This window comes from Balearica regulorum, chromosome Z (assembly GCF_011004875.1).
Source record: "Balearica regulorum gibbericeps isolate bBalReg1 chromosome Z, bBalReg1.pri, whole genome shotgun sequence".
NCBI lineage: Eukaryota > Metazoa > Chordata > Aves > Gruiformes > Gruidae > Balearica > Balearica regulorum.
In genome coordinates this window covers 58527514-58545833 of record NC_046220.1, presented here as the reverse complement: position 1 = coordinate 58545833, position 18320 = coordinate 58527514, and the positions used below count along the sequence as shown (strand labels likewise).

General features: G+C 42.8%; 1 protein-coding gene across 1 annotated transcript in view; it reads right to left on the bottom strand.

Moving 5' to 3' along the window:
• Nucleotides 1–13502, bottom strand: part of TNPO1 (transportin 1) — a 55295-nt gene extending 41793 nt beyond the window's left edge. The window contains exons 1-3 of the mRNA XM_075741051.1: nucleotides 13311–13502; nucleotides 12995–13108; nucleotides 10390–10465 (exon numbers count right to left, since the gene is read on the bottom strand). Of these exons, the coding sequence (XP_075597166.1) occupies nucleotides 10390–10465; nucleotides 12995–13099 (181 nt within the window). The 5' untranslated portion in view covers nucleotides 13100–13108; nucleotides 13311–13502. The remainder of the gene's footprint in view (nucleotides 1–10389; nucleotides 10466–12994; nucleotides 13109–13310) is intronic.
• Nucleotides 13503–18320: the final 4818 nt, after the last annotated feature.

The window sequence follows — 18320 nt, the reverse complement described above, 5'->3', positions numbered from 1 at the left end:
AGACAAAACCTTCTCATTTTTATTTCTTAAGCTTGTACGCAGTGTTTCCTTTTTTTTTTTTCCCTTCTCTCTTCATTGTGGACTTTTCTGGACACTATAACCAGATTTTCCACTAGCAGTATATTCGGTTGCACGCTGGTGAACGGCAGAATAGTGTTTTGGCACTAGTGGAGGTGTTCTTCCTAAGGTGCTGTGCATCTAGGTACAATAATAAAATGGAGAGCATAGACTTGCTTTTAATTCAATATACCTTAATACTAATAAAAGATGAAATTGTATAATTTTAGAAAATTTTTTTCTAGTATTTGGCCACACAAGAGTTCTTACTAGGAACAAAATAACTGATCCTCTACTATTTAGAGTACCAGTAAAAAGGAGGCTATATTTAAGAAGTTTTGATGTATGACCATGCTGATCTTCCAAGTCATTTGAAATCAGTCTTCAGGTCTTTAGTTTTCAGTTTCTACGTACAACTTCATCAGCCTCCTTTCTTTGGGGAGGAAGGAAAATGAGGGGAAACTGTGAGTGTTTGCCATTTTGGAATGCTTAAAGCTCCTGAGACTTAAAGCTTGCCAGTCAGAATTACCTCTGATCAGTAGTACATCTTCTGATTCAGAGAAGAACATCCATCACTTGAAGGTATGTAAATGCTTTTTTCCTTGGAGATACCAAAATAAAAATTTGCACTGTTGAATCTGTACTTGCCTAAACAACCAGTTTGTGCCACTTCAGATGAAGCAGACAACCTCACTAGGAGAAAAGCATTGCCCAGTCCAGTGCTGCAGGGCTAAGCTGTTATAAGCTGCCTATACTGAGCTGGATGCAGACTGCAGTCATTACTGATACTTATGACTCTGTCATGGCACTGGTGCTCCTGAATACCTTTTGAAAGCAGAAGGCACAGCTAAGCAAAATCTTCATGTGGTTCTGAAGAGTGAGAATTATGTCATTTACAGAAGGAGAAGAAAGGAGTTTAAAATGCTTTGCAAAAGCAGTAGTAATGCATAGCCAGTTACTGATACGAGCATCAGGCTGGGGGATCAAGATGTGCCTTTTATATGGCTCTTTAGATTGCTTTCAGTAAATATACTCAGTGCTGCAGCTGGCCAAAAAATACTGTGGGTACTATTATTGTTGGTATTGAAAAATATTTGGGTTCTAGGTTCCACACCCTTTTGGCATTAAAGGAAAGATGTTTTTACTTGCACATGTGAAGTGGTAACAGACATTCCTTTTTAAGGCTAGATTTGGCTTCATGAAAGTGGTCAGCTAACCAATTGCACCTGCCCCAGCACTGCAAGACAACAAACACACTGAAATTGTCATATCATCCTAACGCCTCACAGCAAGTCTGCTTTCTGAAAATCTAGAAAGAGGTGGTTATGTTGCTTCCTAGGAGCTGTTGCAGCCTAAATCAGACACCAGTATGTAGCCTCATGAGTAGGAGACACATGTTTTTTCAGGTAGGAGGCACCTCAAAATGGCACTGAATCAAGTTCTGCTTAGTGTACAGAAGTGCCTTTAGAAATCACACCAGAAACATTTTCCCTTTCTGTAGGAAACTACCACATAGGGATGCTTGATACTGGCATTTTACATGCACTTAGATTTGACACAAGAAACAACCAAACATCTCTGAGGAGAGTTTGACTTAAAAAAAAAATACAAAGAAATACCTCTTGCAGCAGACTACATTCAGCTCGTAAGACACACTAAGAAAAGGTCTCAAATAGCTGACTAAATACCTCCAACTTACCCCAAAAAAGCACATTTATTGTGAGGCCAAAACAGACCTTACTCAAGACTACCCGAGCTTCAAAAAAAGGCAGAGCAAGGAAAACTGAAAGTTTGATAACCATAAGAATCAAGGGAAAGCCAGAAAACTTCTGTCCTGACTCTCCACAAGCTACTTGAGAGAAAATATATTCCAAGACTCACCCACAAAATGCTTACAGTGAACAGCTCTTCTGAAGAGCCTAAACCAATGTCATTAAGTACATGAAGGCACTAGGCTACTCAACAGGCCAAAACACTCCAAATCTGCCTGGGAGGGCTCCCAGCAAGGTACGGAGCATGGACCTGCCTCCAACATCCACAAGACTCTTCGGGTGGCTTCTTTGCAGGAACCTGGAAACAGGTTCCTGCACAACAACCTGGGATTGTGTTGGTCTCCTCTGGAAGGAGGAGACTTCTCAGACAGAAGCCCCAGACTCTTCTAAGGTATTTACTTGAAGAGCATTGTGCATGTTGGGGGAAGGTCCATGCCCTGTAGGTCCTCAGGAATTCTCCTAGGCATCTTCTGAAGCGTGTTAGTCTCCTCTGGAAATGGGTGAATTCCCAGGTAGCAGCCCTAGACTCCTCCAAGGTAGCTACCCATGGAGTTTTGCCAATGTTAGAGGCAGTTTCATTCCTGTTAGCTCCCCAGGACTCTCATAGACATCTCCAAGAGCATTTTTGTTTCTTCTGGACATACGTGAATTTCCAGGTAGCAGCCCCAGACTCTATGGTAACTGCTCAGAGACCACTGTGTGTGTTGGGGGAAGATTCATGCCCAGTAGGAATTTGGGAATTTTCTCTATGATCAAGAAACTTTTATTTTACTTGTTCTTTTTCAACACTTTCCTTGTATGGGCTTCAGGGATAGGGAAAGAGATAATGGAGATCCCATACTCTGATTCTGGATGTTCAGAACAAGGAGCTCCAGGAAAGCGTTCCTGAGGCATTGAATCACATACTCCAACCCACTGAATAACTTCAGTTTCTTTCAAGACTTTAAATAAATAAATAATCTGTCACTTCTCATATATGGTATGTATGCCATACTTAAGAGAAGCCTTCTCCTTAAATCTGCACTACAATATCCCTAAAGAGGCATGGAAAGGAAGAATTAGCCAGCATACAAGGAAAAAACATGGAATTTTTAGTGATCTGATAAAATTCATTATCTCATAACTTAGTTTCCCTTAAGATATTTATGCATCTCAATTACTTTATGCATTGATTACTAAAACTCAGTAAGGCTTAATTTCTTTTTTGTAATTTTTAATGCATCTGAACTTAAACAACAGCAAAACATTTTTTCTCTTAAGTAGGATGCTACATATGTTATACAGCATTTTAAACTGTAAAAGTACATTAATCTGACGTGACCTCCGAATTGTAATGCAACCAGATTCACTCCTTTGCAGTTATTTTGGTATATTTAATAATGACATCATGTGGAATGTTGGGAGTGGGGAGGAACAGGGAGTAGTAGAGGGACATTTGTTTAATTAAACAATTAAACCACTTGTTGAACCACTTTTTTGGATTAATCCTGCTCAAACATACCATCCTGAAACTGGTAATTAACACTTGACCTCACACAATGGTCTTTGTCTTTTTCTCGCTCAGCCTCAAACATCTTTTGACATCAACATGCCAAGGAAGTCTATAATGGAGCAGACTCGTGAAAACTGCTGTCCAGATCAATTCTGAATTCCACCACTCATCACAACACATTCACATCAAACCTACAAGACTACTTTGGATCCTAAAGTAATAGTTTACATAAAGCCATTTCAAGTTCTGCTTGCAGAGCTAGATGAATTATTAGTGTCATGATTACCAAAAAATAAATTATCATCTGTGTGGACTTCTACTGAAACAAAAACTTGGGGGTGGGGGGGAGGAAATGGGGATAGGACCTTCCTCCATGGTAATGTTCCATGTCAAAGTAACATACTCGAAATGAGTAATGAACAAGATCAAGAGTTGGAGGGACTCTGCTCTACCTTCGACTGCTTTACAAAAATCCAAAGCCTATGACAAAGGCAGTACTAAAGCAGCGTTTTCAATCCCACCTCAGTCACCTTCATACTAAAGTTCATCTCAAGGATTCTGATCCTTGCCTGCAATTGCCTTACACCAGGTGATGATCAATCCACTGAGATAACACTCTGTTGAGACCAAAGACTAGAGTTCCCATGTTAGGATGGGGTGAAGAGTCAGTCACTAAAATACAATGCAAGATAGAATCACAAAGGCATTGTACAGCTGCGACAGGACACACAGCTACAGTTATACGGGCCAGCAGAAGACTACCAGGAGCATCATGCATTTCTCTCAGTGTTTTCCCACTAGCCTAGGTCCTGCCAAGATCCCAGCAGATAGGGGAGAGGGAGGCAAACACAAAACTTTACAGAAAGTGTGCACAAACTAACCATGTCCTCTGTCTCTTGTCTAAAAAGGATAAAAGGTAGATCTGAGAAAGGACATGTGTGTTTTGGGAATAAGGATGGACAGTCTGAATCTTAACTGGAGTAGGTACCGTATAAGTGGTTCTGTTTTTTCACCACAAAGAGGCATTAGGTATGTCAAATCTTACCTAAGTAGTGGTAAGCTTTGACACCACTTCTGTTCTTGCAATTTTTATATAAAGCATCCACCAACATGAAGGCCATAGTAGGCCAAGCAGAATGCCATATTAATTCTGACCTCGTATTAATACAACTTCCCTTTTTTTTTTTTCTGAGAGGTGTGAAGATCACAAAGAATGGTTACATGCAGAAACATACTAGGAATAGTTAGTAGAGATTACAAAGTGTCAATTTAGTCTTTCCTTAGCATTGAACAGAGAAATGCTACCAGAAGGCAACACAGTAGTCTTTCCTGATGCAAGTAGGCTGTGTCATCTCACAGTACGCTGATACAGCCTTGCATCAAGAAATTATTATGGCAGGATTATGACAAAGTCATCACACTCAATGCTCCTTAACTGACGAATTGATGAAGATTACAGAGTATTGCTGGTGAATGACATTGGACATCATCTAGTGATAATTTAGCGCAAGCCAGATCCGCCTCTCATTCACAACATTCAGGATGCTCTGTGAGATAAAGCATGGTGTAATTCGAGGTTAAAAATAATAAGAAGAAAAAACTAGGGAATTGATAAAGTTGTCCTACAAAAGGCCAAGACAGATGAATTAAGGAGGATGCTATTTCTGTCAAGTCTATTTTAGATGGGGAAAAAAATTGTATTAGGATACACAGAGGTCCGTCCTCTGACCTGCCTCACACTGCAGGTGTCTTGGACAACTGCCTCAATACACCTTAATTAGAGGCTAGAACTGGCCTTGGCAAGACAGCAAGGAGGCTGCAATTAGGACAATGCTTTCTCTTATTTTCCTTCAAGGGAACAGACTTGGACTACAGAAGCAAAAATGTGAACAAGGAAAGCAGGAGTTAGATGCATGACTTGGGACAAAGAAGAGAAGCTGCAGGTAAGTGAAGAAAATAACAACAGAGGCAAAGCTGATATCCTCTTGCAGCGCTGGACTTTTTCAGTCAACCACACATAAAATACAGAAAGTGATCTGAGAAGCAACAGCAGCAACATGCACATAATCCAGAAAACAACTTGTTAACAGACTACAGAAACCTCATAGGATTCAGGGGACATCAGAAAAAAAAAAAAAAAAACCCAACCAAAACCCCCAACACTATGTAAGGCAGAGCAACGCCACTATGTTATCTGCCAGGTTTTATACATGCCAAACCAAGAAGAAACAGCTATACTAACAGAGCATCTGAATAATATTTTCATTTACAGATGAATTAGTAAAAACAAGCTTCTTGCATTCAGGTATTTTTCAGTTAATCTGGACTCCATCTCACCCAACTAAGAAAGATCTCTGAGCACCGTGCCTCCTGCAAAGTACTTCTAGAGATCTATACCTCAATCTTTAATGGCTTGGGATTGTATTTTATTCCATCAGCTTGCCTACTGTCTGACTTCAGGACTGAACACTGTTTCCCTAACATTTTTTATGTTCTGTGATATCTGTAACATTTGAGTTCATCCAGATTCACAATGGTATATTTAGTTAAAAGAAAAAAAAGAAAAATAAAGGAAGTGCTTAGAGCTAGGGCATGTATATACCATAGCTGCAAGCCAGGCCGTATATTTTCATTGATAAAATGGTAGTTGGGCAACACCTGTTTCCAGAAAGAGCCAAACTTAACAAGATTGACAGCTGAACAAGGCCCACAGAATTTAAAAACAAACCCAAGAAAACCATCACATACATGTAGGAGTACCACAATGGACCTAAACCAGCAAGTCACAAGCATTCAGACACAGAATCCTGATGAAGCTAACACTGGAGGAGAAAAGATGGTATATATATACTTTTTGCAACTGAAAAGTAATACCTCTGGTGCTAAACCAAAGAAAATTCCCTACATGTAAGGCTTACTTAACTATCTTAGAGGCAGGTTGTCGTGCTTTAGCCCCAGCTGGCAGCTGAGCACCACACAGCTGCTCACTCACCCCCACTCCTTCCCATGAGACAGGGAGGAGAATAGGAAGAAAAAGATAAAACTCATGGATTGGGATAAGCACAGTTTTCTGGGACAGCAAAGGGAGAGGAAAACAACAACAATAGTTATAAAAGAATATACAAAGTAGATGATACACAATGCAATTTGCTCATTGCCCAAAACACGATGCCCAGCCCCTCCCTGAGCAGCAATACATCCTCCCCGGCCAGCCCCCTTTATATACTGAGCATGACATCATATGATATGGAATATCCCTTTGGTCAGTTTGAGTCAGCTGTCCTGGCTGTGTCCCCTCTCAGCTTCTTGTGAAAATTAACTCTATCCTAGCCAAAAAACAGGATACAGGCCTCAGTGAAACAGCCAGCTTTGCAAGCAAATTTATTTAGTGGAAATAAAAGTTATTTGTCTTAAAAGAGGCGCTAAGACTCCGGCCAAAGATAATTTGGTACAAACTCCACCACAGTAAAATGAGGGTATTTAACACACATTTCAATCAAACATTACCAAATTCCACATTCAGAAGCTGCCACCTAAGCGTATCCTTAAGCAGTTTTCTCAGCAGTGGTTTCAGAGGCAAAAACTGATTAGTTTTTTCAAAGATTAGTCCCATCTGCTATCAAATCAAGCTCTTTTTCTTATGTAGTATCAAAACACCTTAATTTTTTATTGAATAAGCTGTCAGTGATGTTGGAAGCTTACTTTCATGTCTCCTGCTGAGACAGTATGGCTATAACAGAACAGTGACCTTCCAATAGTATGAGTAACTCTGCTCTGGTCTGTGGTGTAAAGTATGCTAGTTACTTCCCCTAGCCAGACTTGAAGAGGGTTCTGTTAACAGTTAGTCTACAGCCTCTCCAGGAGGGTAAAGGAAAGAATACTCTCCCAGTCGTACTGAAGACAGTTATCTACCTGATGTGTCCATCGCATTCTTGTCTACTGGTCAAAAAAGAAGATGCAGGAGTATTATACCTACTGAATAGCTGTCCTAACAGTCTCTTTACCTTGCTTGGGCAGGACTAATGAGGGACGATGGAGGGCTGTTGGTTGGATTCAAAGCAAATCCAACCAACAGTCTTTCATCATCCCTCATTAGTCCCATCCAAGCAATGTAACAGGATATTTAGAATTTGGCAAATACCACAAAAAGCACCAATACTGGACTTAGTTATGCCACCCTCAATATTCTGCAAGTTTCCTGAACTAGAAATACAACGTTAAAAAGCAGTTGCTTTAGACAAAAGATTATTACTCTAAAAATGTCACTGATGCAGGACAAGAGTATCTCTGAAGCAACAGCTGCTTGTCAGAAGTCTCAGTAAAGACCTGATGTACCTGTGAGAGGTATCAGTGCAGTCTGATCCCAAACACCTCTTCTTAGAAGTCAACTTACTACTTCTCCCCAATTTGCTTGCCTCCCTAACCTGCCAGATCATATTTTTTTTTCCCTAGATAAAACAGCTTTATACAACCACTTTGCAATAGTTAGCATCTCCTGCTCTTCATTCAATTCTAAACAGATTAATGTATCTAAACATTAAGAAGGGTAAAAGAGAACTACTGGGTAATCTAAGGAGACTTGCTGGGAAGAGAGATTATGACACATTGCTGAACACACATCAGTATCTAGAACCTCAGGCTCAAGTGGTGAATGGAATGAAGAAAAGGAAATTAGCAAGTAAGGCAGCACTAGTAAACAAGTATGGTGGGGAAAAAAGTGGAACACCCTTCTTATCACATCCCTTGTACAGACTCCTGCATTGGGTTTGCGTGGCAAGGTTTTGGAAGGGGGGGGGGGGGGGGATGGGGGGTGACAGGGGTGGCTTCTGCAAGAAGCTGCTAGAAGCTTCGCCCGTGTCCGACAGAGCCAATGCTAACCAGCTGCAAGACGGATCCACTGCTGGCCAAGGCCAAGCCTATCAGTTGCGACAGTTAACACCTCTCGGATAACATAGTTAAGGCAGGGAAAAAACAACCCTAGGAACAATTTTTGCAGCCAGAAAGGAGTGAGAACATGTGAGAGAAACAACTGGGCAGACACCCAGGTCAGCGAAGGAGGGGGAAGAGGTGCTCCACGCACCAGAGCAGAGATTCCCCTGCAGCCCATGGAGAAGACCATGGTGGAACAGGTATCCACCTGCAGCCCGTGGAAGACCCCGCACCGAAGCAGGTGGAAGCACCCAAAGGAGGCTGTGACCCTGTGGGAAGCCTGTGCTGCAGCAGGCTCCTGGCAGGACCTGTGGCCCCGTGGAGAGAGGAGCCCAGGCTGGAGCAGGTTTGCTGGCAGGACTTGTGACCCCGTGGGGGACCCACACTGGAGCAGTCTGTTCCTGAAGGGCTGCACCCTGTGAAGTGACACATGCTGGAGCAGTTCATGAAGAACTGCAGCCCGTGGAAAGGCCTTGTGTTGGAGAAGTTGGTGGAGGACTGTTTTCTGTGGGAGGGACCCCACACTGGAGCAGGGAAGAGTGTGAGGAGTCCTCCTGCTGAGGGGAAAGGAGTGACAGAGACACCGTGTGATGAACTGACTACAACTCCCATTCCCCTGTCCCCTGTCACACTGGCAGGGAGGAGGTAGAGAAAATCGGGAGTGAGGTTGAGCCTGGGAAGAAGGAAGGAGTGGGGGAAGGTCTTAGACTTGGTTTTATTTTCTCATTACTCTGATTTGATTGGTAAGAAATTAATTTTCTCAAATTGAGTCTGGTTTGCCCATGATGGTAAATTGGTGACTGATCCCTCTCTGCCCGTATCTTGACCCACAAGACTTTTGTCATTTTCTCTTCCCTGTCCAGCTGAGGAGGGCAACGATAGAGTGGCTTTGGTGGGTACCTGGCCTCCAGGCAAGGTCAACCCACCACAACTCCAGATCCCACGTTTGGACTCACTCTGCTTTTCATTTTTCTGTTAATGGTGTAAAGCATATGGTGTATCTACACCAGCACCTTGCTCAAAAATTTAACATCCTGGCTGATTCAGGTCTTGAAAGTTGTCTCTCCAATTTGAGGTATTACCCCAGGACCGTACAGATGATCAGGAGACTTCTTATGCAGAACACACAAAAGCACTGAGAAATACTCCAGCCTTCAAACAGGAAAATATACTTTCTTCCTCTCTGTTTCCTTCCTCCTGAAGTAAGCTGACAGCACAACCAAAACACTAGTTAAAACTTAAGATAAACGTACTTGCTGATTCTTTGAACTTTACAGGACCAAATGCAAGTGAAATTTTACTCAAAAGGAAAAAAGCAAGCATCTAGAAACCCAGAGGTGAAACACCAGGAAGCAAAAAACACTGGTAGCAGGACACTAAGGAAAAAAAAACAAACCCCAAACCAGAAAATAACCCAAACAATCAAACACAGTAAATACAAACAAATGTAAAGAAGCCAGATGTGCTAAACCAGATCTTGAAACAAATTCATTTCCCTGTCAAAGACCTCACAAATCACTATCTGTAGTACACTGGAAAGACAATCTCTCACACACCCTGATCATTACTAAGGAATCATCTGAATTTATGAACTGGTAGAGGTTACACAGTATGCCACATGCAGCTTGTACTAACATCCATAAGAGTAAGACAACAGTAAGTAGTCAGTTGATTTCTAAGTGCATTTTACTAGAATTAAGACTTCAGAATGAAAATTCTGACAGACATCATATTCAGAGAACTCTAGTACGTGACCTTTGAAATATTTAAGTGTCTCATTACTAGTGAGATTGTTATCACAACTGAATTCAGCAGCATGTTTTATAATGTGTATTGTCATGATTCATCAAAGTAATTCCACAATTACACTGCAGTCTGACAGAGATATGATGCTCCAACATTTCTAGGCAGATTCCATAGGACATTTAGAATGGAATCTATTCCAAGGCTGAAACTACAAGCACCGATAAATTATCAGATTTTTTTCCCCCAAAGAATCCTGACAGAATGAGTTCTACATGACTATTGAGCTCAACCAGCCAGCAAAGCTACTATAGGCATCAGCTTCCTATTTTTTCCAAGCTAAATAAAATAAATTTTAAAAAGTAGAATAAAACAGTCAATATCTCAAGAACTTACCTTCAGACTTCAACTTTGTAAGAACAAAAATCAGGTAGTTGTTGAAATCTGGATACTGATTGAGTTGTTCCAGTTTCTGAAGAGAGAAACTATTAAGGAAAGTTGAATCTTTCCACACAGCATTTATAGCTTTCTGGATACAAAGACTATTAACTGAGTTATATACTGCTGCATCATTTCAACCAGCTGTGACTATAAGCTTACAATACACAGAATATGAACAATCTAAAAACAGTTTCTGTCATTTTCTTATTGAAACAATAGCTTTTAGTTATCAAGAAATCTGAAAATAAAATGAAAAATAATCCAGGGACAGACACAGAAATTAATAGATCCTTGAAAATATCTGTAAAGCCATTAAGAAAAACTTCCTCTGTACAGTTCTGGATTTCAATATTTATACTTTAGAAGCCCACAAAACCTAAGGTATCCACTGAGACACAATCCAGTATTGTCATTTGAAAGAATATCTGAAGCCTTACCAATTCATAACTTTGATAACAAAGGATTCTGTCTAACCTATACTCCCCACTTTGTTATATTTGAATTCCAAGCACCCAAATGTGCCAAAACAGTGTCATAAAGAGCACGACACAATAAACACAACAATATCTTACAAAAAATTATGGACTGGAGTACTTTACATTTGAAACCATTAATCACCACCCTGGTTGGACGCACTAGCAAGTAGCATTCTACATACCACAGCCATCACATTTTTTTGTGGAAAGTCTCAAACTACATAGACTTTATTTTTAAATTATAGGACATGACCTGTCAAATTTTATTAGAACATTTTCCAAAAGTGATGTATAATACAAAAGTAAAAACTGGCCATTTCTCTAACCTTTACAGGCCAATATAGGAGGATTTCCTTGAAAGCACAGGTATCTCAGCACAGCAGGGAGTTATCACTAGTATTTAAAAACAATTTCAAACATCAGTGAACAGCAATTTTGTTCAGTCAGTTTCTACTCATCTTCAAGACTGACAGCATCACCTGTATTGCCCATCCCACACATACACTGATATTTTTCAATAAAAAAACCAGATGCTATTAAGTTGTTTGAAGCAGAGCTTTAAAAAGTAATTTTACATTAAAGCTACACTATCAACACTGTCGCTATAAACACTTTATACTAAAAATATACTTTATACTTTTACATACTCAAGAGTACCAATTTAAGTTCAGGGCATTATCAGAACACTTCACTTAGACAATCCTGTTCAGGATTTTTCAAAGGAAGCAACAGCATCTTAAAAATCTGAAACATAGCTGCAAAAACAGTATGATCGAGATGAAAACTATCTTCACCTTTCAGATAAGAGCAGAAGCCTTCCTAAGCTTGACCACATCTGTTAGAAAATCAGAGCAAATTTGGCTTCATGCTAAACTCTTAAAATAACATAAACATATATCTATATACACACACATATATATGTTCTTACCTACATAAATAAATTCTGTTGCTTTCTGTGAAGATCTTTAAGCAAGTGCCTTAAATAAAAAGAGGTGGTGATGACGATAAAATCATATCCTTCATAGTATTTCCGTATTTCCTATACATTTTAAAAACACACAGCTAGCTCAAGGAGCGGGAGACAGTAGACAAGGGCTTTATTTTGCAAGACCTATGCTTCTATGAGTCCTAATTTAAAATTTTATTATATCAATCTTTGTTCCTTAAAACCTTGCTATTCCATCACTTCTACAGTCAAGAGACGCTTAGGGGCGTAAAAGACCCAACAATCCCCAACACTAACACCAACTGCACTGCAAAGCATCACCAGAAGCCACACACAGTACACTTCTCCCTTTCTGTGAATTTTAACGAGGGTAACGACCACTATTTCAGGCTCAGGCTTCTAGGCAAGCAGAAACATCCTCACAACGTTGCAAAATGCGCAGTGGCAGAGCCAGCAGGCCAACGAGGGCGTGCAGGCAGCGGCTCCGCCAGGGGCACTTCCCCCACCAGCTACGGCTTTCGCCTCGAATCCCAGTGCCGGATTACCTCAGGAGGCCTCTGCTCGCCCCCGCTTTGCCGCAGGGACGACGGGTACCCCGCGCCGCCTGCTCATCCCGCCGGGCCGCGGGGCACCCCTGGCCCCCTCGGCGGGATCCGCCAGGGCGAGGGCCACGCTCCCGCCCCGCCGCGGCTGGGGGCTGGGTGCTGGCGGCGGCCCAGCGTGAAGGAACCCGGGAAAGCGGCAGATACCGGCGGAGCCGCGCCAGAAGCTGGGCTTTAAAAAGAAAAAAAAAAAAACCACCAACCAACCAAACACCACCCACACCAAACCGGCCCTTGGCTCCGGGATCGCAACAGGTGCCCGGGCCCCCGCCGGGGGAAGGCAGCCCCGCGGCCCACAGGCCGCCTCGGCGGTTCAAACGCCGCGCCACGGCCGCCCGCTCCGGCGGAGGCTCGGCCCACCGCGCTGTGGCGGCTCCCAGGGCAGGCAGGGCTGCGCCTGCCGCAGCGCCGGCCTGCTGCCGCGCAGGCCGCGCTCCCCTCGCCCGCCGCCCCCGGTCTCCCCAGCGCCCGCCCGGGCCGCCGCGGCCCCGCTCCGCCCGCCCCGCCCGCGCGGCGCAGGCCTCGGCCAAGGATACTTGTTGCACGGCTCTCTGCGTGGTGGTGTCCGGGGACTGGGACTCCTTGAGCAGCTGCAGGATCTGCTGGAGCCCCTGCTCGTCGGGCTTCCACTCATACTCCATCTTGGCTTGCTGGAAAACACCAGACAACAGGCGGCCGCAGTTAGCGGCGCGGCAGGGCCCAGGCCAGGGGAGGCGGGAGGGCAGGAAGGAAGGAAGGAAGGAAGGCCGGAGGGAGGGGGCGCCGCGCCGCCCGACCCGCTCGAGCCCTCGCCCCCCGCAGCGCGGACCCCGCCAACCGCCCGCCGCCGCCGAACAGACAGACAACACCGACCTGCTCCCGCCGCCGCCCGCAGTGCTCCGCGCCGAGCTGACTGAGTCACGGCGAATTTGTAATCTGGCCCGAAGAGCCGCCCCGCGTCCTCCTGGGTCCTAGCGCCGGGCACGCCTCCCCCCGACCGGGCCTCCTCGGGCCCGCCGGCGCCGCCGTCAGCCTTTTCCCGGTGCGTCCCACACCGTCAGGAGCCTGGGGGAGACAAAATGCGGGTCCCTCAATCCCGGCCGGCGGAAAACGGGGCGCTTATGCCGCCCACCCGAGAACAGTGAGAAACCTCCGGCAGCCGCGACAGGCGAGGGGCCAAGCGGCGGCCCGGCCCGGCCTCCTGCGACAGCTGCTGCCGCGCACACGCAGCGCATGGCACCGAGCGGGCAGGCTGCCGCCCACGGGGGAGAATCGGCGGTAACGAGCGGTATTTCAGGCAGACCCCAGGAGTCGGGAACGTGGTACCCGCGTTGCCGTTTGCTGTATTTCTACGTGATTTGGCTGAGCGCTGAACAGATCTCAGAAGTTAGCAGTTCCACGTGTAAAGAGGGAATAGGACCAACTATGCAAGGGCGGGGGGCGGAACTCAAATTGCTTTGAATACCTACTGAATCTTATCCTTAGCCTCAAAATATATCAGGGGAGATCTCGAGTGAAAATTAGCAATTTAGATACATATATACATATGTATATAGATAACACATATGTATTACATAATTTTTTATCTATAGCTATTTTTTATATATTATACATATGCTAATGGACAAAATAAGAACACATGCTGCTTAAAACTGGTCTAAAATATGAAAATGAAAAACAATAATTCCTTGGCTTTTTATGATCTTACTTTTAGTCACTGTGTTTGTAAGCATCTCACTTGACTATATGAAAACTAGTTTCACTTTCTGCTGCAGTGCAGGACTTGGTATGAGGGCTGCACATCACAGCCCTACCAACTGTTCAGAGGCACTGAGAATGGGGAACATCAGTGATTCCTAACCGTGCATCCCAGGTAATTTGCTGTGTGGTTCTTTGTCTTACCTCCCCACACTGACAGCCAGCTGTCCAGTCTTGGATGCTAAGAAGTGTCCTGAGCCAACTTTCCTTCTATTACTATGAGGCACTATTCTTGAAGAAGGAGACAAAATTAGTACTGCAGTCTCCAGCAAAACAGCAAAAGGAACCATCACAGGCAACAAGCAAGACAGGCAGTGTGCTTATATTATCTACATATCAGGATGAGGACAGTGAACGAGGGTATTTAATGAATTGGTTAAGCACACACACTGGAACAAGCGGCAGGCAACAGCTGAAGAGCAGAGAAGTATGCAGCACAGCACACAGGAACAAAACCGATGGAGAGAACAAAAACAGCTTAGAAAAAAAAGAAGAAACGGGACATGTTTCTTAAGCTGTTTAAGCAATTGCGTAGCAGTGCACCTCTTGAGAGCACCTCTTATTGCACTGAAATGTTTACAAGATCGAGTCAGTAATTAGGGGCGTAAAGGCATGTTACCAGTTACTAGGAAAGGATAGGCACAAAGTTTATACAAGTTTTTTGTGACCAGGGTGAATCTCCACTAGTTTCCCTCTAGTACAGGAAAGCATCAAAACAAAGGATGTGGATCCAGGCCATTAAAACTGATGTTCATGGTTCACACCTTACGGGCAGGAGACCTCTCCATAGTAATGCTTGCGCAGCTGAAGCAGATGAAACCTGAGGTCCAACAAATCAAGGAAGTGCTAATTTGGGCCTCATTCCCTAACTGCTGGCTTACCAAGAAGGCTGTAGAAACTTGATTATCTTTGAGACTTCTAGCCCACTGTCAAGTTTATTTGAAATTTATTAGAGCTTCAGAAGTTACTACTTGTGTGCTAGACAAAAATAACATTAAATATGGGAAACAAGGGAAGAGACCAGAAAGGAAGGTTGAGAGAACAGGTAAAAGCAAGAAGAGAAGCAGGCCATGGATCCATAGGTAAGAAAATTGTAGGTTTCCTTACAATTAATGTGACCAGAATTAAATCCTGGTAAGATCTTTCTGCAGTGAAAAGGAGAGAAAAAGGCAAACAAATCAGAGTATGAATGGGAGCATCTACAATTAGTGGGGACATCTAAATGCTTTAGACGATCATCCTCCAAGATCAGTTCCTCCTTAGGTTCCACACAGGATCCTTTGGGAACTATTCAGCATATATAGAAATCAAACCAGATACCTCATCTTGCTGGATACCTTCTCTTCTTGATCATTACCTTTAAGTTACTCTTACCTATCTCTAATCTTTTAAATTCCATATGGAAGCAAGAGAGGGGAAAATAATTTAAATGAGTCAAAAAAACCCCCCTTCAGATTGAAAGCACAGAACGTTATAGAAAAAAATAAGAAAATTGTTTTTCAGTATCCTTTGCTGCTTTGTTTTCTACTACGTGTTTCCCTCAAGCAAGAATATCCTTGTGTAGAAAGGAATTAATAATCAATGATAAATGAAGTACCAGACAGAGGCATGAAAGTTACCATTCAAAACATAAAATGGCCTGGTTCATCCCACTCAATCAGTAGAATGCACCAGAAATAAATTTGAAGCACTTCACCTACATATGTTAAGACAAAAGTTCACTAAGACAGGAGCCTTGTACAAATGCTACGGCTAATCTTTGATTTCTCTATTACCCAAGCTTCAGATGTCATGCACTAGCCAGAATCCACTGTTACCACAACATTGTGTAATATTAAAAAACAAAAAAACAAAACAACAAAACCCTCCAGCAAACACTAATCTATATCTTTAATTCATTTCTCTCTCCACAAACCTTGCTGTGTTCTACTCAAGTATCCGCAAAAAGCCCAGAAAGAAATTTTTTATCTTTGGTTTTCTTGCCAATACTCTCTTCCTTTTCTTTCTCAGAATGTCCCATTAGATCAGGCTGAAATGACACATATCTGGCACTTGTCATACAAGGAAACAAAAGGAATGGCTACAATAAGTAGCACTGCTAACTCATTCAAAATACAGTAGCTAGAGTAGTAGCTCTGAATGCAAGAGGCAGGCTTCAATTCTTGCTGCTTCTTAGGGTGAGGAACCAAATCTTTTTTCTGGAAAGTGTCCTTACCATCACATTAGAGTGTACTTTGTGCTAGGTCTTTTAATCTCTCCGGTTCCCTTCCATTATGTTATAGACAGATATTAACAGGAACTTGGATGAGGAATTGTTTTATAATCGGCAACCTGTATAGTAATTGATAGTTAATACTTAAGAGGCAAATGTAGACAGAACAAATAGGAGATTCATAACAGAATACCCTCCCACCCCTCCAATAGTCTCAGGGCACTGAAAAGAGAAATAGGAGACTGGTGCAAATCCATCCCGACAAAGAGCCAGGAAAGAGATCTGCACTACTGGGAAGATGTCCCATCCTTCAAATGCCATACCTCCAACCTGTACCTTTGCAAAGTACAACTTCTTGCTGCTAGTGGTTTTGAAACTAGTTTCAAATAATTATTCTCTGATCAAAGTTAATTCTCAAATTTGTCCTAATTTCAGAATTGTTAGACAATTTCAGCCATTTTATAATTTAGAAAAAACTTCCCAGTCTTTAGTGCTACTACATTGGTAATATTGGATTTTTTTTTTCTTTTAGAGAGCATTCTAGTGAGCTACCTTCTTGTCACAAAATTCAGGCACTGCTACCTGTAAAATTGGTATTTAATAATGGTAATCAATCATTCAATCCATTACTAAAATCCAAGCTTCCAAATTTCTATGCAGACTGCTTAATAGTCTCTCTCTGTACCTCTGTGTATAGGTTTGTGTCCACAGAGGAAATAACTGATACTCCATAATAGCTTTCTGTGTAAACCCTCTTATTTCAGGCTAAGAGTGATGTAGATTAAGCTAAGCAGAAAAAAAGCTCTCATAACAAAGAATAAACGTGTCTGTGTGAAGGAGCTCATGCAGGATAGCTACCGCTACATTATTTTGCAGTATCTTCTGTGTGGAGACATGCCCTAAGCTTTCACTTAAATACTAGTAGTCCTCACATCCAGCATATCAAAGAAGAATCCATTCTCAAACACTTAGTGCGTCTTCCTGAGTTCAGCCATATGATACAAGATTAATATTTATTATACAATGATTTATTTGAATAGTCTTCAGAAGACAGTTTGACCCTGTGACGCACAGGAGAGGTTACTGAGGAGAGATGGAAAGACAGTCAGAAAGGATTTTCTGTCCATGACTGAAATGTCTATGAAATGTTCTACTTTTTCAGATCTGATTGGTTATGATGACAGAAGGATTGTTTTAAACAGAAGCCCGAGGAAACTTTAGAAAAATACTTTTAGGATGAGAATTCAACATTAATTTATATTTGTGGAGAGTCATATAAAAACATGAGCCAGAAGAGGCTTTAAGCTTACAACTTTCTGACTAACACAACAGTAACTAATTTCACTGTTGGAAGTGCAATTATTATTATTATTAGTGGCCTAACATGAGACAGATTTTTGAAGGCATGGAAAATAAAGACTGTTAAAGAGCATCTTTGGTCATAGGCTTGCCCAGCCAGTGAAGAGGGCTTTAAACTAAAGTTGCTAGAGGAGGGGAACCTCAATCCATCCCACTCCTACCAGTTTGATGCCAGTGCCTGCAATAGATGCCCAGAGCTGGGAGAAGGATCACAGGTCAGCAGGAGGACACCCAAAGTGTGGCGCAAAGGAATTCCGGCCAAACCAGCCAGTCAGTCAGTCAGCTTCATCAAGGGCCCAACTGAAATGTCTCTATGCAAATGCATGTAGCATGGGGAATAAATGAGGAGTCAGAGACATGTGCACACCTGCAGGGCTGTGATCTCATTGGCATCATGGAGATGTGGTGGGATGGCTCCTATGACTGGAGTGTTGGGATGGAAGGATACAGGCTCCTTAGGAAGGACAGGCAGGGGAGATGAGGAGGTGGTGTCACCCTCTATGTCAATGACGAGCTGAAGTGCATGGAGCTCCACCTGGAGATGGGTGAGGAGC